The 21,724-nt window shown below is 36.0% G+C and overlaps 1 protein-coding gene across 1 annotated transcript in view; it reads right to left on the bottom strand.

The window, feature by feature from the left end:
* Positions 1 to 20,507, bottom strand: part of LOC144352754 (uncharacterized) — an 89,619-nt gene extending 69,112 nt beyond the window's left edge. The window contains exons 1-24 of the mRNA XM_085502689.1: positions 20,388 to 20,507; positions 19,429 to 19,551; positions 18,861 to 18,980; positions 17,953 to 18,075; positions 16,342 to 16,461; positions 15,383 to 15,505; positions 14,814 to 14,933; positions 13,911 to 14,033; positions 12,694 to 12,816; positions 12,311 to 12,430; positions 11,355 to 11,477; positions 10,051 to 10,217; positions 9,814 to 9,928; positions 4,938 to 5,054; positions 4,215 to 4,556; positions 3,984 to 4,061; positions 3,642 to 3,755; positions 3,370 to 3,483; positions 3,145 to 3,258; positions 2,938 to 3,051; positions 2,353 to 2,466; positions 1,940 to 2,053; positions 621 to 734; positions 425 to 535 (exon numbers count right to left, since the gene is read on the bottom strand). Coding sequence (XP_085358815.1) covers positions 425 to 535; positions 621 to 734; positions 1,940 to 2,053; positions 2,353 to 2,466; positions 2,938 to 3,051; positions 3,145 to 3,258; positions 3,370 to 3,483; positions 3,642 to 3,755; positions 3,984 to 4,061; positions 4,215 to 4,556; positions 4,938 to 5,054; positions 9,814 to 9,928; positions 10,051 to 10,217; positions 11,355 to 11,477; positions 12,311 to 12,430; positions 12,694 to 12,816; positions 13,911 to 14,033; positions 14,814 to 14,933; positions 15,383 to 15,505; positions 16,342 to 16,461; positions 17,953 to 18,075; positions 18,861 to 18,980; positions 19,429 to 19,522 — 2,917 coding nt within the window. The 5' untranslated portion in view covers positions 19,523 to 19,551; positions 20,388 to 20,507. The remainder of the gene's footprint in view (positions 1 to 424; positions 536 to 620; positions 735 to 1,939; positions 2,054 to 2,352; positions 2,467 to 2,937; positions 3,052 to 3,144; positions 3,259 to 3,369; positions 3,484 to 3,641; positions 3,756 to 3,983; positions 4,062 to 4,214; positions 4,557 to 4,937; positions 5,055 to 9,813; positions 9,929 to 10,050; positions 10,218 to 11,354; positions 11,478 to 12,310; positions 12,431 to 12,693; positions 12,817 to 13,910; positions 14,034 to 14,813; positions 14,934 to 15,382; positions 15,506 to 16,341; positions 16,462 to 17,952; positions 18,076 to 18,860; positions 18,981 to 19,428; positions 19,552 to 20,387) is intronic.
* Between the last annotated feature and the right edge of the window lie 1,217 nt (positions 20,508 to 21,724).

The following is a 21,724-nucleotide window of genomic DNA, read 5'->3' as shown; positions in this document are numbered from 1 at the left end:
TGACACGCTATGGCCACCTGACGCATGCGTAGGTGACGACTCCCCCGCTTTAAGCATGGGTTGCTGGTGCATAGGTTAACAGTTAGAAATGCAGGGTTCAGCAATGCAAATTACGAAAAATAAAATAAAAACTTGAAATAAAATATTATTTAAATCTAGGCATGATATGGGGGAATGTGTGGAATTGAAGACTGTTTGGAAGGAAAAACTTTTACATGTCCGAGTGTTACGTGACAGAGGCATGTGTGGGTGTTAAACGTACTAAGATTAGTAAGGTAAGGTTACACTGAACATTTTAAAATGCAAAGTTATTACCTGAGTATGCGAGGTACTATCGTCAGCAATTGTCATTTGCAAACAGAATTAAATGTCACATTATATACTGTATCAGCAACTCATAACAATGTCTAGGCATCACACTTACCATTCTCACAGTGAGTTCCAGTCCATCCAGGCTCACATGAACAAGTGTAATATGTATAGTGATTGTCACAGTACCCATTGACACACGGATTAGTCATGCAAGGATTTTGTTCTGTAAAATATTGTAAAATACATATTTAGAAATCCTCAGTGTTTTGTTTTGAAAAATATGCATCACAAGACAGGGATAAAATTACCTATATCACAGTTGTTGCCCATCCAACCAATTGCGCAGTCACACATGTAGAAAACTTGATAGTTCCTGCAAGTCCCACCATTTTGACAGGGAGTAGGGATACACAGATTAATCGCTGCAAAACACAAAGAGTAATACGCATTTTTTTTAAATGATTTATGCAATGGTAGTGAATTTATTTCAGGATTCATGATAAAAACAAATGTTTTTACACCACACCACTGTTTGTCATACAAAATAAAATGGAATGTCAAGTTTCATTCATATTAAAGCGCGGTGGTCGTCGCGCAGGGCGTGTTCGATTTTCATGTAAATAAACAATGTATTTTACACGCGTTGTATACGTCGTTATGAGTCCCATATCAAACAGAACGCGGCACGACGACTGCCGCCCTTGAATTATAATGAAAGCGCATACAAATGTTTATACGATGATGTGTTAAAATACACAAATGGGCACAGACAATAAACGAAGTATTGGAATATTAGTGAGTCACAGTCGTCAAGCTGGGCGTCCCAATTGTGTGTAGGCAATACATTTTCAACACGTATTGTTCACGCCGCAAGAGATCCGTGCGCGTTTTAATATCATTGACCGTTCGTGTCCAGTTTTAATATAGAGTTTTATATTTGAAGCATATATTTCACTTTCGAAATATTTGAATATTCTTATAGAACATCACTAATGATACGTCATTCAAGCAAAAACTCGAGCAAATTGCCGAGTTCATTTCCTGATAAGTAATGTGGGTCGATTGTATGCACATATCACTAAAATATTGTAACACTGTCGGTTTTTTTCTGAATGGATAATCTAAGATTGAACCAAGGAATTTTGGTTGAATAATAAACATGAGAGGTATCGACCCTTAACATACTGCTATGTGTTATACTGTGTAGCCTTTGTCAATTAGGTAGTATATTTGCGATAAAAGGAAAAGGGAGAGGTACGTTAAGGATTGTTCCAGTAAAATATTAAACCGAGGTGGAAAAGAAGTTATCCAAAAAACATTCCACAATATACTAGTATTCCCTGAAATCAACAGCGAAACTGCAATGTTATTGTTCTATACAGTCACGTGCCCTTGTATTAGTAATTTCAACAGTCGGAAGTGGGCTAGGGTTCTGTGTATTCAAATAATTTGATGTGACAAGCAGTTAGGATTTACTATTCGCGCATACCATGACACAGTTATTGAAATGAACCAATTACTGTAACATTACTTAGATATTTTTTACTGAACTTCCTCGTCAACGATAACACAAACACGACCCTTCTTCCTATCCGTAGACCATTACTAAGGCTTTCAACTGACATACCTTGTTGGCAGGTTGGTCCTGTCCACCCATCAGCACATGTGCAGGTATATGCAGTCTGAAAGTCGTTGCATTCTGCTCCATTTCTACAGGGGTTGCTATTACATGGATTTACAGCTACGATACAATAGTACGCATGTTAGTATATGACACAAATAACCCCGCCATAATGTTGCATCAATTATCTATCATAAATTGCTAACAAGGAACGCTTCTCCATTCAAAAGTCCAGTGCAACACGTGAAGAGTTCATCCACTTTAAATTCCCGCGAGACAATCATTTGTGCATTTGTATGGTGTTTACATACTTTGCGTTTTGGATCGTAATTGGCGATTAGGTACAATTTTTATAATTCATATTTATGTAACAATTTATGACCTTTACGGCCATGACATGTCTCCATGGTTTTACTTACGAGTTGCACAGTTTGTTCCCGTCCATCCATCGGCACAGTCACACTCATAGTACGTGACGTGATTTATACACGTGGCACCATTGAGGCACGGAGTTGGTGAGCATTTATCATCGCCTGAAAAACATATGATCATAACTTAACGTTATTCCTGTCCACAATTATTCTGATTAATGCAAACTATTCGGTTAACAGATCATTGAAACAGTATAGCAGTGAAACACAATTTCTTGACCCAATAATTCCATTGTATATTGTTTAACTAATGCACCTATAATATTTGTTCAAAATGCTTATATAAATTGTATGTAGCTTACCACACTAAGCAATGCAATTGCTATCACTCAAAAAGACAATGTGGATAACTTTAAATATTTTTGCTCATTTTTAAATAATTTTTTATTACATCTTTTAAAATAGTCTGTATAATTCATTGTAAAATAAACGTTTACTCTTGCTACAAACATAGTATTCGTTACACGAAGTAATATAACACTAGTACACATCGAATTTAGTTAATTCAAGAATTTAGTTATCTGCATTGTCTTTCACTGTGGTTCTGTATATACGATAACAGCCTTAACTCACGTGATTCACATGTAGTTCCAACCCAGCCAATAGGACAATCGCATACGAAAAATGTCATAAAGTTTGTACATGTGCCTCCGTTATTGCAAGGATTGGGACTGCATAAATTGATTTCTGAATACAAAAAAAATAATATGACAATGAAGTGAGTACAAATTGTGTTGTATCTGTAGTGTCTCTAAGCGACAGTGAATTATGGAATCTCACCTTGTCCACAGTCACTACCTGTGTACCCGCTTGGACACGTGCATCTGTAATATGTTTGGTGGTTTATGCAGGTAGCCCCGTTTTTGCATGGGTCCGGATTGCACAGATTTATAGCTGTAACAACAATTGATCGCAATCAATGTAAACGACACATAAGCAACACTCAGATCACTAATACAGATCTATTGAAAGATTAACTAAAATCCAGTGTATGTTTGAACATACCTTGCCCGCAGTTTGTTCCTGTCCAGCCTCCTAAGCAGGTACACGTGTAGAAATCTACAAAATTGTTACATGTGGCTGCATTCAAGCATGGGTTGCTGTTGCAGGGGTTCATAGCTAATGCAAGAAATAAAATAAACCTGTATTTAACACATTTTAATTAAATTAAATTAGTTTAATAACTACATAACGTGAACTTAAATTATTTTTGTTAAAATTAAGTTTAAATAAAAAAAAGTATACGGTTACTTTAGGAATGCACCATGCCTACTTACATGTCTGGCAGATGACTCCAGTCCAGTCAACGGGACAGTCACATGTGTAAGAGTTGACACCGTTTTTACAAGTACCGCCATTTAAGCAAGGATTGCTTGAACATTCATTGATATCTGGATAACCAGGAGAAGAGTTGGGAAGAAAATATGCAGTACTTTATAGGTGGGCTGTTTACCGAAATGTAAGAGGGTAGGATACAAGAACATGCAGTCACCTTCCACATACATCACCCTCAACGATAAAGTTATAGAAATGATTTCCATGATAATAAACTTCTAAGGATCTGCATTATAGAGTTGTGATAGGTTTACATGCAAACACGACAAATTAGTCATACTTACCAACACAGGTGTATGAGGCAAAATCGTCAAGGCACGCGTATCCAACAGCACATGGATTGCTCAGGCATTCGTTACCGTCTATTGGCAAAAAAGTAATAACTATTATCGGTTTTGAAAAACTAAATCTGGACAGAGTTATTTGTTTGTATACTGATCTGTTCTGTTCTGTTCTGTTTAAATTATTGTACATCGTCGATCAAGAATACGTCATCCTGCAAACACTTTACTAACCTGCTTCATATGAAATGGAAAATCCAGTTCTGACTATGTTTTTGTCGCTCGACCAAATAATGAATACTTGATTGCTACTGAGAGTGATCGGATCGGGAGCGACATCGCCATCGAACAGCAACACACCATCCAGTGTATAATCGGCTACGGGTCCAACACCAATCTCCACAGAATCCTTATCCAGTTCAACGTCAAACGGCTCATTGAAGACCAAACGAATAGATGTAGCCGATGGAATTCTGATAAGGTACACGCAAAATTCCCTCGACCCATGGAAGCTTGGGTAGTTTGGTGAGGTTATCGTATCTCTCAGACTGTATGAATTGGAACCGCAACCTTGAACTAAAAATAAATCGCAAAACATATTAGTTGTAATGCAAATTAGTTCATGAAGATTTTGTGTTAGTGAATTCTCCCTACTTGCATAGAAGTTGTGAGCAAGATGTTTTTTTTTTCGCTGAAAACACTTGTGTTTAGAAGTGGGTATATAAATGGAAAAAAAATGGTTTATAAGTGAGTATACTAGTAGTTTACGAGAGGTTAGCTTCACACCCTTACCCACTTAATGTGGAAGTAGCCCCCCCCCCCCGATTCTTCCCCACAATACATCATCATTATCATGTACATTTCAGGTTATCTCTCTTGATCTCTCAATTGCGATCTTTCTGAGCAAAGTTTTGATGAATCTATTCAATGACATGCATCTTGTTTACTGATACTTACAGGTAGGCTGTTCACAATCTTGCCCATGCCATCCAGTGACGCAAAGACACACATACCCTGGACTGAGTACCGATATCTGACATATCGCACCGTTCTGACAGGGGTCGACGTTGCAATCTGAGAAGAATAAAAGTATATCCATCTAGTCTTGGTAAAAATGTAGATGAAACTAACAGTTTTTGATCACATTATGTTAATTCGTAGTCTTAGTGAAATTAACTGCATTATGTCCAATCACGATACATGTTCGGGGGATATAATATACAGTAGCCCACAGTCTGTTGAAAAATCAGTGGAAAGAAATGCAAACAAATGAATGCAATATTCACAATTTAGACACATTTAGTTATAATACGTGTCAAGTGTCAACGGTTTACCCATAATGTTTTGGCAAAACCACTCCAACAAAACAATTTAAGCACAACAACATGCACATATATGTGCATAACCAATCTTGTTTCACGCTTTGTATAGTCTTTCAAGAAATATAGTATTTTTGACACGTAAACGTCTCCGAATATGCATTTACATATCATAGACTAACATTATCAGCAGTGTTCCAGCTGGTTTTGCGGTCCTTTAACAAAACAACTCTCAAACGAATTATTACACTGTTCAATCTCAACATTTCACTAATCTACGTTAGCATGGCAGTTTGAGGCCGGACGTGATAAGGACAGGAAATGGAACACTCTTTGGGGCTAAAACCAAGTCGCGTGTATATCACGCTCCCAAGGAGTCCTAGGCGTTAACATGTAAATAAGGTAAGGTAGCGACTATGGAAATTTGTACACTCAATTATTTGCATTCAATCTCTTCCTGTCAGTCAATTAAAATAACATAAGAATGTACAATATTCTGAACGAATCAACGCATTACTTCACAGAATTATATTTTCGCTGAGACAGATGTCAATCTAGTTCTAGTATTTACAATTTATGCCGTTAATCAATCTGTTAATCAAATATAGTCACTGTACATGTACATGACAATAAACAGCTATTTAATTCAAAATCAATTAACGGGTGTTCTATGAATAATATGTCTAATTTTAAGTCAATTTTAAATTATGATTAACACGCCAAACAATTCTTACGAACAAGCCTATTTCAAATCAATTGCTATAACGTATATTTAATTTGTATACAAGTCGACGTTTATATGAATGTGCGTAGTTCCAGTTATTCCTTGGTGTATACATAATATACTATGGTTTGCAAGACGTGAATTAAAGTGAAATTTAAATAGGGCTTTTTAACTTACAACAATGAGTTAATTGGGTTTAGTGCCTTCCATTTGATATGAGTGAATAACACCCGTACGTGACGACGGTTCTGAACGAGTCTTATTAACTAAAAATGCGAGTCATAGAAAAATAGTTTTACCAATAACAAAACAACTCAATTATTGGACGCTTCGAAATTGGGCATGTGTGTTATACAAAGTTATATCGTTGCGTGGTCGTGGTTCAATTGCGTTTACTAAGACTCGTACATAAATGATTATATTAAAATAATTAACTTCGTTGTCATGGCAAACGAGAATTTACAGGTTAGCGTAGGACAAGGTCGCACTATAATACCGTAATCGGCGTTAAAACACGGTTTCGATTGAATGGTCCGGCGATGCAATGTAGAGAAAGTGGCCGATACGCTTGAAAAATAAACTACTGTAAAACCATTTATTTTCACTGTCATTTAATATCACAATTTTGGTGTTTTTAGCCTAGTCACCATGTTTTAATTTCTCAAATTTGTCAAGGAAACAATGAGTTTTATTTTACTTATTCACTTAGATTTCATTTAGCGGATTTTCTTATCGGGGAAAAAAACCCCAGTGAATAATTAATGCATTTACAGTATCCATTAATTAATCTTACATGCAAAATAAATAGGTTTTACTTTAGAAGACTGGCATATGTGTACATCCTTCAATATAGAACTATGTTACGTTGTGTAGATGCATTGTGAAAAACGCTACCTAATAACATGGCGACCGTAAATTATTTCACCATTCTTCGTTGAAAATATTCTCAACTGACACGCACAGTGTTTTATGACTAACAAACAATGTAATTGATCAGCAATTACTCTCGAATATTTTTTTTTTCAGTGAAAGTATACTGCACGACGAATTTCATTGAAAATATGCGTTGCAATTTTGTGCATAAAACTAACGCCTGGCATTGTCATGAGTTTGACGATGTATGGCCATTACGTGTTTGGTGTTTTGCCGAGTGAAATCAACACTGGTTAAGAATAAACAGGATATTATTAACGGTAATTTTAGTACCGAACGTCATACATTCTATCACAATTGTCGCCATCTATAAAGCCTGCTCGTTATTATGCCCATTAGACACATCTGACACCACAATTCTTATATGCGAGTCGCTGCATAGTTTGGATAACGTACACGCCCTGTTGTATAAGGGGGGTCATGTAAATAGAATCCGCGGCGTTCAAAGCATCAAAATACATCACCTGAAGCCACTACGTCGGTTCCCAGTGTTAATAATAATATTATTAACATTGATATAATTCTGGTATCTACTGATCCCAATGCAGTTACCCAGTTTAAATGTGCTGACCCGTGTCGACCACCCATCATTTCTAAGTTTTCAGTGAATGTTCCCCACAGGAACGAATGTACAAATTGTGAATAAATTTATCGGTGAAATTTCACCAGGTGCACGTTGTCTTGTACTTGGCAGTAGGTAACAAACATATATACAGTTTATATCTCTTTCCAAATATGTGTAAGATTCGTCAGTTTGCTTCTAGAGAGAGTACAATGGTTGTAAGTACACGACCTTTTGACACGAGAATGAAGTATTACTCAATTCACTCGGACACAATATCTTCATGATCTACTTTTAAACAAACACAGTTCCGATTCAATGAACATGCGATACAATGAAGAGAAAATGTTCGCTACTAAAGCTTTGTCCGTTCGATAATCTCCAATAAGTCGACCTGCTTAGATACGGAATACAGGACTAGAAGACGTTATTTCAAATTCTTGCACACTTTCCGAGTTGCCCACCGCTTATATTTTCACTCCCGGAGAAAATATCCGAGTTTCGCTGACTGTCGAGGACGCGAAAACCTCACACCACCTGCTAGTCCCGGTCAAGTCCGCTGCGCTACCCAAGTATCAGGAGTGGTTGCTGAATGATACACCTCCAAGTAAATGGAATGCAGCTCATTGAACAAGGTGAGCGAATAAAAACAATATATCGGTTTTATAGCGGCACTACCCGTTAAGCTATTGACTGTAACGCAATACAGGTATGGACGGTGTGCCCGTGCGAAAATTGCCAGGTAAGCCTGTTGGTATGTAGACCGTGAAGTAGGAAACACCTTCACCCAAAATCAAGAGCGATTTTCCACATGGAAGACCCGAGTATTGTTCACCACGCCTTTTACAACAACTCTTTATTTCTCCGTCGATGTGTACGCTGCATCTAATAGCTGCACGGGCCCACTTCAATGGGACGTCATTAGCATGAACGGTAGATATAATAAACCTGTTACACCTCGTCACGGGTTCAACAATTATTGTTAACTAGATATATAGTCAACCACGCCGTGGCGGCAGTTCGTAGAGCACCAGAAGCGAGCAACGGTCCCGGTAATTTATGTAATTTGGCACCTGAGATATTTGAACAGAACATCACGTTTCCATCGAGCCCATTGTGTTCATCCGTCTGCTGTATTTGCTAACATTTCCATGTAACCAAGTCACGTGATACACCCATGTACACTTTCTCTCATACAGCTTTATGTGATAATACTCCATCATATAATCAAATCAAATATAATAATAGGCCATCTGACTTAATACTTCACAGAGCCGCTATTTTTCCAATTACGACACATTCAACATATGTACCCCGCATAAAAACATTCAACCTATCACAGTACGCACATTTAATAACGCTCAATTGTATCAAGGTGCGTGCGCACTCGCATCTCTTAAACTGTTTTTTGCATTATTTTATATAGACAGGCTTTGCTTTATTGTTAACATTTCCACCACTTACTAGTAGAACACACTAAAAATACTCAAATTGCCGCGAAAAACGGGAAAAAAACATCTGAATAACTTGCAATGAGTCTGTACATATATATAATATAAAGTATAATTTTACTGTGAAAGGTGTGCCAGAATTTCCAGTACAAATAACGTTTCACTAAAAACAATGTACTTGTTTGTAAATTGTCTAATATTTTCACTGACTGAATAATTATGCAAAGTAGCTCTTCTCTCAACTTGGGTTTACGGTTGGTCAGGGAAGTTCAAAATAAATTAAATAGTTTTAGATTTTGGTTTTGTTTCCTGTGAAACACCATGTTTCAGCGATTTTTGGAAGCGTGTTTGTTGTCTCGCAGCAACGTGTCATACAGGGTAATCAAACCATAGACAGTGGCTAATATATATAGTCAATGAATAAACATACTCCGAGTCGGGTATTTCAACATTTCTGGTATCATGATATAAGAACAAAACGCAATATAAAATGACTCGGACACTCTTAAATTAAATAGACAATCCCTTGGAATTATTTAAACTCTCCCAACAACTGAAGAATAAAAAGGAAGATAATGCCTATTTTAAAACATAATCATGTATACCTTAGTGTTATTATATTTTTAAATCATCTTTTTAAAAAGATTCTACTTGTGGTTATAAGCTTCTATATTTGAACTGCGTGTAGGTAATACTGCGTATAAGTATAAAACGAGCAAAAACGTAATTTTATGAATCTACATTTACACTTTAACAAACCAAATGTTCTCCTATAATTCATAAATGAATGTCTATTACTGTATAGTATTAAATTCACACAAAAAAACGAAGGTGTTCGACTTACTCGACGTTGGTGGCTGTTCCGTTGTGACCATGGGTTGGACAGTGGTAACGAAGGGCTGGTAAGTTGTAAGAAGCACTTCACTGTTACAATAGTTATAAGAACAGCACACAAACCGCTGTAAGAGATGATTATTTAGCACGTTTTACCATAAATACAAAATAACAAAATCATTTTTATTAACACTTGATAATTAACACAAATAATTAACACAAAATAATGATTTAGAAATGGACTTACAGTGTCGGTACAGAAAACAGAAGCCTCTACGTCGGTCATGCATCCTTTGACCAATTCATCATCATTAATACCCCCTTGGCTGTTCGTGTAACAACTCCCACTCGCGACACACAATGCAACCGATGGCAGGCAGTCCGGTGGAGTACATTCACATACAATGTCAGTTCCTGTTTTGTTTTAAAACGAATAACAGCTAATTATTTGTATATAATAAACAATATATGGATAAGAAATGAATGCATTTCCTTTGATGTCATCTTGCTTGCGATCCTTTGTGCTTATTCAATTAAAATTAGTGTCAGCGATCCAGCCTGTTGTTGTTTGCCTGTGAATAAACTCAGACTAGTAATATTAGTGTCAGCGATCCAGCCTGTTGTTGTTTACCTGTGAATAAACTCAGACTAGTAATATTAGTCTGAGGAATAAATCAATTTTTGACTGTTAATATTATAATCCCTTATCCAATTAAACAGATAATTATACAGGGTGCAGCGCTCTGTTGCTTGGAGTTCTTCGCAATAATAACGTGAATATTTCTATATTTCACAAATTATGCAGCGTTGTCCATAAATATTCAATTATACGTATACTACGTCATATCCGACACATGACGTATTCTACCAAAACAGCAATGCACTCCAGAAGATTGCGCATGACCCGCCGACGAATCATATGGGAGGACGGAGACTTAAACTTGGAGGTAGCACTTCTTTTAATCGAATACTTGCACCCACCAGATACCTCAGTTCCATACTTTTCTCCGATATAGCCACACACGTGCCATTATTTAAGCAAGGATTGTAGTCGCAAGCTGTAGCGTGCAAAATACACACGGATGTGCATGTTTTAGCAAATAGAGTCAATCGAGATATTTCATCTACGTCAATAGTGAAGACCATTGCGATCCTAGAAACATGATTCAGTTAACTTATATACGGATAGTACTACTATTAGATAGAGTAAATAGATATGTTACGATCATTGTTTTCCAATCTATGAAATAATAGTGCCTATAAAATTGCGCATGGCCTGCCGACGTATCATATGGGAAGACGGAGACTTAAACTTGAAGGTAGCCTTCTTTTAATCGTATACTTAAACTTACACCCACCAGACACCCGACTTTTGCACGTTTCTCCGATATAGCTACTTTCACATATACAAAAATAACTGATGTTTTCACCATCACCGGCCACACACGTGCCATTATTTACGCAAGGATTGTAGTTGCAAGTAGATAGAGTAAATTTGACGTTCACGACCGAACGTAGAATTTGTACTCGTAGTACAGGACATGTACCCACCTGTGACTTCAATTTCACAATTTGTTCCAGTGAAATCCGAAAGACAGTTGCAGGTATAACCATTATCACTCGACAAACACGTACCGTTATTCATGCAGGGGGTGGAATCACATGCTTGAAGAGCTTCATGCAGATAAAAACGGAAGGAAGATTCAACATGGACATGCAGAGATGAATATGAAAATAGAGGATTGAGATTTATAAAAGACTTGAATACACTGCTATAGGTATATTGACACAGACTAGTTTATCATTTGTAGATATGTCAAAGTCTTATGATCATAGACTGCATTTAGTCTAACATACACAATACTTTGGTCAATTATTCATGAGATTCACTATATCTATATAGTTTATCAATTGAACATATGTCGCTAAAGTGATTATGGAAATTGTTTTGCGTTTTGGGACTTGGCAATTTCTACTCAAAGTCAATCAAAACGTTTATTTTAACGCGATAAATCTTATCAGATGCAATACACAAGCTACCCGCCAATTCACAGTTAGGTCCAGTGTAGGAAGCTATACAGCTTGAATTTAACAAGAATGTTAATTTCAGGATTTAAATCGAACTTGAGTTTGATCTTATTAGGATTTATAATATTGATTACATTTTCACAATTGGTTCTCGTGAAATTGATTGACAGTAGCATAGGTAAGTGTTGTCATTCTCACTTGGAATACAAGTGCCATTATTTATGCAAAAATTGGAATCGCACACTGTAACTAAATCATGTAGACCGAGAAACTGATAAACAAATTAAAAGTGGACACTGGAATGGTGTGTAACATACACACAGACAAGATTTTCAAGAGAAATGTATTGACCAGTTTTGTATGCAGCTTCATTGAGCACAATCATAAGATATATACCTCCACTTTCCCATACTAGCATATATTGATCTAGACCGATTCAATTCAATTTAATTCAATTCATATATACCACGTGTACCCACCAACATTTTCACAGTTTTGTCCAGCGTAATTCGACCGACAGGAGCAGTAGTAGGTAGAATTGTCGTCATTCACATAACATGTACCATTGTTTAAACAGGGAGTCGAATCACATGGGCCAACTACAGCAAGTAAAATGTATGGATGAGTGAATGTTAAACATGATTGATTCATAATAGCAAAATGCCATCACATTGATTCTTCCTCACTGGAATTTTTGCGTAATTGTTTTATAATTAGGCTGTAGTATATAGCAGTTGGAGTATTACACGTGTAATGTCTATAGGTAAAGCGGTTAGAACGGCTATCGCCAATATCATGATTACAATTTTGTTAATGCAGTTTGTCTACTATATGTTAAATAACACATAAATTTAGTAACTACCTTCAATATCACACGTTGTCCCACTATATCGAGACGTGCAGGAACATATGAATAAAGTAGAGTCAATAAAACCTATGAAACATGTTCCACCATTGTTACAAGGGTTGGGATCACATGCATCACCTGGTGCGTTGAATTAGCAGAATACAAAAGTAAAACAATTTTTAAAAACGAACAGATTAGACGTAATTGATCATAATCAATCCAGACTGAAGTTAAACATAAACGAAACATGCAGCTTTTTTACACTTCGTCAAACACGGATCGACTACGATACATGTGGTAATATATTACTGAGAACGCAAGCGACGAAAAAATATGAACGAATTCTCCATGGGCTGTAAATATTTTGATGAATATATTAATTGGAATGGACGTTTTTTTACATGGAGTTACACGACGAAAATGAAGAGTGTTATGTCACACACTGCAACCGATGGCAGGCAGTCCGGTGGAGTACATCCACATACAGTGTCAGTTCATGTTTTGTTTTAAAAAGAATATCTGCTAATTATTTGTGTATAATAAACCATATGCTGCATAAAAAAGAATAAGAAATGAAGGCATTTCCTTTGAGGTCATCTTGCTTGTGATTCCTCGTGCTAATTCAATGAAAATTAGTGTCAGCGATCTTAAAATGCACACGAATTGTTTCCTGTTCAATTGAAAATATCACTTAAGTCAACAAGTCTGAAAATAATTCGCTACCATTGTACATAACTAATTATAGTGCAATATCGCAGATGATCACAAGTTAACTCTTTACATGAACATGTGGAGGTGGGCATAGTTTTTGTTTTCTTAAAGGGGATTACTGTTTCACCAACATTGTATAATTGAGTTCATAAAGTATTATGAAATGATCGTACAGGTAATAGATATGTTACGATCATTGTTTTCCAATCTATGAAATAATAGTGCCTATAAAATTGCGCATGGCCTGCCGACGTATCATATGGGAAGACGGAGACTTAAACTTAAAGGTAGCCTTCTTTTAATCGTATACTTAAACTTACACCCACCAGACACACCCGAGTTTCGCACGTTTCTCCGATATAGCTACTTTCACATATACAAAAATAACTGATGTTTTCACCATCACCGGCCACACACGTGCCATTATTTACGCAAGGATTGTAGTTGCAAGTAGATAGAGTAAATTTGACGATCACGACCGAACGTAGAATTTGTACTTGTAGTACAGGACATGTACCCACCTGTGACTTCAATTTCACAATTTGTTCCAGTAAAATCCGAAAGACAGTTGCAGGTATAACCATTATCACTCGACAAACAAGTACCGTTATTCATGCAGGGGGTGGAATCACATGCTTGAAGAGCTTCATGCAGATAAAAACGGAAGGAAGATTCAACATGGACATGCAGAGATGAATATGAAAATAGAGGATTGAGATTTATAAAAGACTTGAATACACTGCTATAGGTATATTGACACAGACTTGTTTATCATTTGTAGATATTTCAAAGTCTTATGATCATAGACGGCATTTAGTCTAACATACACAATGCTTTGGTCAATTATTCATGAGCTTCACTATATCTATATAATTTGTCAATTGTACATATGTCGCTAAACTGATTATGGTGGAAATTGTTTTGCGTTTTGGAACTTGGCAATTTCTACTTCAAGGTCAATCAAAATATTTATTTTAACGCGATAAATCTTATCAGATGCAATACACAAGCTACCCACCAATTCACATTTAGGTCCAGTGTAGTTTGATCTTATTAGCATTTATAATATTGATTACATTTTCACAATTGGTTCTCGTGAAAGTTGATTGATAGTAGTAAACGTAAGTGTTGTGTCATTCTCACTCGGAATACAAGTGGCATTATTCATGCAAAGATTGGAATCGCACACTGTAACTAAATCATGTAGACCGAGAAACTGATAAACAAATTAAAAGTGGACACTGGAATGGTGTGTAACATACACACAGACGAGATTTCCTAGAGAAATTTATTGACCAGTTTTGTATGCAACTTCATTGAGCACAATCATAAGATATATACCTCCACCTTCCCTTACTAGCATATACTGATCTAGACCAATTCAATTCAATTCAATTTAATTCATATATACCACGTGTACCCACCAACATTTTCACAGTTTTGTCCAGCGTAATTTGACTGACAGGAGCAGTAGTAGGTAGAATTATCGTCATTCACATAACATGTACCATTGTTTAAACAGGGAGTCGAATCACATGGGCCAACTACAGTAAGTAAAATGTATGGATGAGTGAAAGTTAAACATGATTGATTTATAATAGCAAAATGCCATCACATTGACTCTACCTCGCAGACATGTATGCGTAATTGAACTATAATTAGGCCGTAGTACATAGCAGTTGGAGTTATAAACGTGTAATATAAAGGCTCCATATTAGGTAAAGTGGTTAGAACGGCTATCGCCATTATCATAGTTAAAATTGTGCAGTTTGTCTACTATATGTTGAATAGCACATAAATTTAGTAACTACCTTCAATATCACACGTTGTCCCACTATATCGAGACGTACAGGAACATATGAATAAAGTAGAGTCAATAAAACCTATGAAACCTGTTCCACCATTGTTACAAGGGTTGGGATCACATGCAGGGCAATTTGAGGATCACGACCGAACGCAGAATTTGTACTCTTAGTACGGGACATGTACCCACCTGTGACTTCAATTTCACAATTTGTTCCAGTGAAATCCGAAAGACAATTGCAGGTATAACCATTATCACTCGACAAACACGTACCGTTATTCATGCAGGGGGTGGAATCACATGCTTGAAGAGCTTCATGCAGATAAAAACGGAAGGAAGATTCAACATGGACATGCAGAGATGAATATGAAAATAGAGGATTGAGATTTATAAAAGACTTGAGTACACTGCTATAGGTATATTGACACAGACTTGTCTATCATTTGTAGATATGTCAAAGTCTTATGATCATAGACGGCATTTAGTCTAACATACACAATGCTTTGGTCAATTATTCATGAGCTTCACTATATCTATATAGTTTATCAATTGTACATATGTCGCTAAAGTGATTATGAAAATTGTTTTGCGTTTTGGGACTTGGCAATTTCTACTCAAAGTCAATCAAAACGTTTATTTTAACGCGATAAATCTTATCAGATGCAATACACAAGCTACCCGCCAATTCACAGTTAGGTCCAGTGTAGGAAGCTATACAGCTTGAATTTAACAAGAATGTTAATTTCAGGATTTAAATCGAACTTGAGTTTGGTCTTATTAGCATTTATAATATTGATTACATTTTCACAATTGGTTCTCGTGAAAGTTGATTGAAAGTAGCATAAGTAAGTGTTGTCATTCTCACTCGGAATACAAGTGCCATTATTTATGCAAAGATTGGAATCGCACACTGTAACTAAATCATGTAGACCGAGAAACTGATAAACAAATTAAAAGTGGACACTGGAATGGTGTGTAACATGGACACAGACAAGATTTTCAAGAGAAATGTATTGACCAGTTTTGTATGCAGCTTCATTGTGAGCACAATTATAAGATATATACCTCCACTTTCCCATACTAGCATATATTGATCTAGACCGATTCAATTCAATTTAATTCAATTCATATATACCACGTGTACCCACCAACATTTTCACAGTTTTGTCCAGCGTAATTCGACTGACAGGAGCAGTAGTAGGTAGAATTGTCGTCATTCACATAACAGGTACCATTGTTTAAACAGGGAGTCGAATCACATGGGCCAACTACAGCAAGTAAAATGTATGGATGAGTGAATGTTAAACATGATTGATTCATAATAGCAAAATGCCATCACATTGATTCTTCCTCACTGGAATTTTTGCGTAATTGTTTTATAATTAGGCCGTAGTATATAGCAGTTGGAGTATTAAACGTGTAATGTGTATAGGTAAAGCAGTTAGAACGGCTATCGCCAATATCATGATTAAAATTTTGTTAATGCAGTTTGTCTACTATACGTTAAATAACACATAAATTTAGTAACTACCTTCAATATCACACGTTGTCCCACTATATCGAGACGTGCAGGAACATATGAATAAAGTAGAGTCAATAAAACCTATGAAACATGTTCCACCATTGTTACAAGGATTGGGATCACATGCATCACCTGGTGCGTTGAATTAGCAGAATACAAAAGTAAAACATTTTTTAAAAACAAACAGATTAGACGTAATTGATCATAATCAATCCAGACTGAAGTTAAACATAAACGAAACATGCAGCTTTTTTACACTTCGTCAAACACGGATCGACTACGATACACGTGGTAATATATTACTGAGAACGCAAGCGACGAAAAATGTGAACGAATTCTCCATGTGCTGTAAATATTTTGATGAATATATTAATTGGAATGGACGTTTTTTTACATGGAGTTACACGACGAAAATGAAGAGTTTTATGTCACACACTGCAACCAATGGCAGGCAGTCCGATGGAGTACATCCACATACAGTGTCAGTTCCTGTTTTGTTTTAAAAAGAATATCAGCTAACTATTTGTATATAATAAACCATAGACTGCATAAAAAGGTATAAGAAATGATGGCATTTCCTTTGATGTCATCTTGCTTGTGATCCCTTGTGCTAATTCAATGAAAATTAGTGTCAGCGATCTTAAAATGCACACGAATTGTTTCCTGTTCAATTGAAAATATCACTTAAGTCAACAAGTCTGAAAATAATTCGCTACCATTGTACATAACTAATTATAGTGCAATATCGCAGATGATCACAAGTTAACTCTTCACATGAACATGTGGAGGTGGGCATAGTTTTTGTTTTCTTAAGGGGATTACTGTTTCACCAACATTGTATAATTGAGTTCATAAAGTATTATGAAATGATCGTACAGGTAATAGATATGTTACGATCATTGTTTTCCAATCTATGAAATAATAGTGCCTATAAAATTGCGCATGACCTGCCGATGAATCGTATGGGAGGACGGAGACTTAAATTTAAAGGTAGCCTTCTTTTAATCGTATACTTAAACTTACACCCACCAGACACACCCGAGTTTCGCACGTTTCTCCGATATAGCTACTTTCACATATACAAACATAACTAATGTTTTCACCATCACCGGCCACACACGTGCCATTATTTACGCAAGGATTGTAGTTGTAAGTAGATAGAGTAAACACATCAGGGCAATTTGAGGATCACGACCGAACGTAGAATTTGTACTCTTAGTGCAGGACATGTACCCACCTGTGACTTCAATTTCACAATTTGTTCCAGTGAAATCCGAAAGACAGTTGCAGGTATAACCATTATCACTCGACAAACAAGTACCGTTATTCATGCAGGGGGTGGAATCACATGCTTGAAGAGCTTCATGCAGATAAAAACGGAAGGAAGTCTCAACATGGACATGCAGAGATGAATATGACAATAGAGGATTGAGATTTATAAAAGTCTTGAGTACACTGCTATAGGTATATTGACACAGACTTGTCTATCATTTGTAGATATGTCAAAGTCTTATGATCATAGACAGCATTTAGTCTAACATACACAATGCTTTGGTCAATTATTCATGAGATTCACTATATCTATATAGTTTATCAATTGAACATATGTCGCTAAACTGATTATGGTGGAAATTGTTTTGCGTTTTGGAACTTGGCAATTTCTACTTCAAGGTCAATCAAAATATTTATTTTAACGCGATAAATCTTATCAGATGCAATACACAAGCTACCCGCCAATTCACATTTAGGTCCAGTGTAGTTTGATCTTATTAGCATTTATAATATTGATTACATTTTCACAATTGGTTCTCGTGAAAGTTGATTGATAGTAGTAAAAGTAAGTGTTGTGTCATTCTCACTCGGAATACAAGTGGCATTATTCATGCAAAGATTGGAATCGCACACTGTAACTAAATCATGTAGACCGAGAAACTGATAAACAAATTAAAAGTGGACACTGGAATGGTGTGTAACATACACACAGACGAGATTTCCTAGAGAAATGTATTGACCAGTTTTGTATGCAGCTTCATTGAGCACAATCATAAGATATATACCTCCACCTTCCCTTACTAGCATATACTGATCTAGACCAATTCAATTCAATTCAATTCAATTTAATTCATATATACCACGTGTACCCACCAACATTTTCACAGTTTTGTCCAGCGTAATTTGACTGACAGGAGCAGTAGTAGGTAGAATTATCGTCATTCACATAACATGTACCATTGTTTAAACAGGGAGTCGAATCACATAGGCCAACTACAGTAAGTAAAATGTATGGATGAGTGAAAGTTAAACATGATTGATTTATAATAGCAAAATGCCATCACATTGACTCTACCTCACAGGAATGTATGCGTAATTGAACTATAATTAGGCCGTAGTACATAGCAGTTGGAGTTATAAACGTGTAATATAAAGGCTCCATATTAGGTAAAGCGGTTAGAACGGCTATCGCCATTATCATAGTTAAATTGTGCAGTTTGTCTACTATATGTTGAATAGCACATAAATTTAGTAACTACCTTCAATATCACACGTTGTCCCACTATATCGAGACGTACAGGAACATATGAACAAAGTAGAGTCAATAAAACCTATGAAACATGTTCCACCATTGTTACAAGGGTTGGGATCACATGCAGGGCAATTTGACGATCACGACCGAACGTAGAATTTGTACTCTTAGTACGGGACATGTACCCACCTGTGACTTCAATTTCACAATTTGTTCCAGTGAAATCCGAAAGACAATTGCAGGTATAACCATTATCACTCGACAAACACGTACCGTTATTCATGCAGGGGGTGGAATCACATGCTTGAAGAGCTTCATGCAGATAAAAACGGAAGGAAGATTCAACATGGACATGCAGAGATGAATTTGAAAATAGAGGATTGAGATTTATAAAAGTCTTGAGTACACTGCTATAGGTATATTGACACAGACTTGTCTATCATTTGTAGATATGTCAAAGTCTTATGATCATAGACGGCATTTAGTCTAACATACACCATACTTTGGTCAATTATTCATGAGATTCACTATATCTATATAGTTTATCAATTGTACATATGTCGCAAAACTGATTATGATGGAAATTGTTTTGCGTTTTGGAACTTGGCAATTTCTACTTCAAGGTCAATCAAAAAGTTTAGTTTAACGCGATAAATCTTATCAGATGCAATACACAAGCTACCGTCAATTCACAGTTAGGTCCAGTGTAGGAAGCTATATAGCTTGAATTTAACAAGAATGTTCTTTTCAGGATTTAAATCGAACTTGAGTTTAATCTTATTAGGATTAATAATATTGATTACATTTTCACAATTGGTTCTCGTGAAATTGATTGACAGTAGCATAGGTAAGTGTTGTCATTCTCACTTGGAATACAAGTGCCATTATTCACGCAAAGATTGGAATCGCACACTGTAACTGAATCATGTAGACCGAGAAACTGAAAAACAAATTAAAAGTGAACACTGGAATGGTGTGTAACATACACACAGACGAGATTTCCTAGAGAAATTTATTGACCAGTTTTGTATGCAGCTTCATTGAGCACAATCATAAGATATATACCGCCACCTTCCCTTACTAGCATATACTGATCTAGACCAATTCAATTCAATTCAATTTAATTCATATATAACACGTGTACCCACCAACATTTTCACAGTTTTGTCCAGCGTAATTCGACTGACAGAAGCAGTAGTAGGCAGAATTATCGTCATTCACAAAACATGTACCATTGTTTAAACAGGGAGTCGAATCACATGGGCCAACTACAGTAAGTAAAATGTATGGATGAGTGAAAGTTAAACATGATTGAGTTATAATAGCAAAATGCCATCACATTGATTCTTCCTCACTGGAATTTTTAGCGTAATTGTTTTATAATTAGGCTGTAGTATATAGCAGTTGGAGTATTAAACGTGTAATGTGTATAGGTAAAGCGGTTAGAACGGCTATCGCCAATACAACGATTAACATTTTGTTAATGCAGTTTGTCTACTATACGTTAAATAACACATATATTTAGTAACTACCTTCAGTATCACACGTTGTCCCACTATATCGAGACGTGCAGGAACATATGAATAAAGTAGAGTCAATAAAACCTATGAAACATGTTCCACCATTGTTACAAGGGTTAGGATCACATGCATCACCTGGTAAGTTGAATTAGCAGAATACAAAAGTAAAACATTTTTTAAGTACGAACAGATTAGACGTAATAATTGATCATAATCAATCCAGACTAACAGGTAAACATAAACAAAGCATTCAGCTTTTTGACACTTCGTTCGCACAACTCGGATTTACTACGATACACGTGTTACTATATTAAAGAGAACGAAAGCGATGAAAAAATATGAACGAATTCTCCATGTGCTGTAAATATGTTGATGAATATATTAATTGGATTGGACGTTTTTTTACATAGAGTTACACGAAGTGTTATGACAAATTTAAACCTAACATTGTCATGGAAAACTACCCTCCTACTATTAGTCTAATGTTTCTAATTTGTTTTATAGAAATTTGAATTTGCACTACCTCTTATAAATAAAAAAAATAGCTACCTTCTATTTCACAATTGTCCCCAATATACCCAGTTGAACAAATGCATGTGTAGTTCAACGTGTTTGGATTATCTTGAAAGCACGTGCCACCATTCTGACATGGGTTGGGAATACATGCACCATTGCTTTCTAAATATGATAGAAAAACAAAATCATACAATTGCTAAATACATTCCACCATTGCTACAGGGATTGGAATCACGTGCGTCATCTTGTGTGTCGACGAATTATACAGTAAAAAACCCATAATACTAGTATAGCATAATTGAAGTAAATATCTAAACGTGTATCAAGACGTGCAAGGTGAACACAAACCAAGTAATTATTTTCAATGCCACGCGTTGACCCAGCATACCCAAATAAACGTGCACAAATAACACATTAGGTAGAGTTATGTTCTATCATTTCAACAAGGG

Source organism: Saccoglossus kowalevskii, chromosome 8 (assembly GCF_978046115.1).
Source record: "Saccoglossus kowalevskii chromosome 8, keSacKowa6.1, whole genome shotgun sequence".
NCBI lineage: Eukaryota > Metazoa > Hemichordata > Enteropneusta > Harrimaniidae > Saccoglossus > Saccoglossus kowalevskii.
The sequence above is the reverse complement of the archived record's forward strand: the minus strand, read 5'-3'. Positions and strand labels throughout refer to the sequence as shown.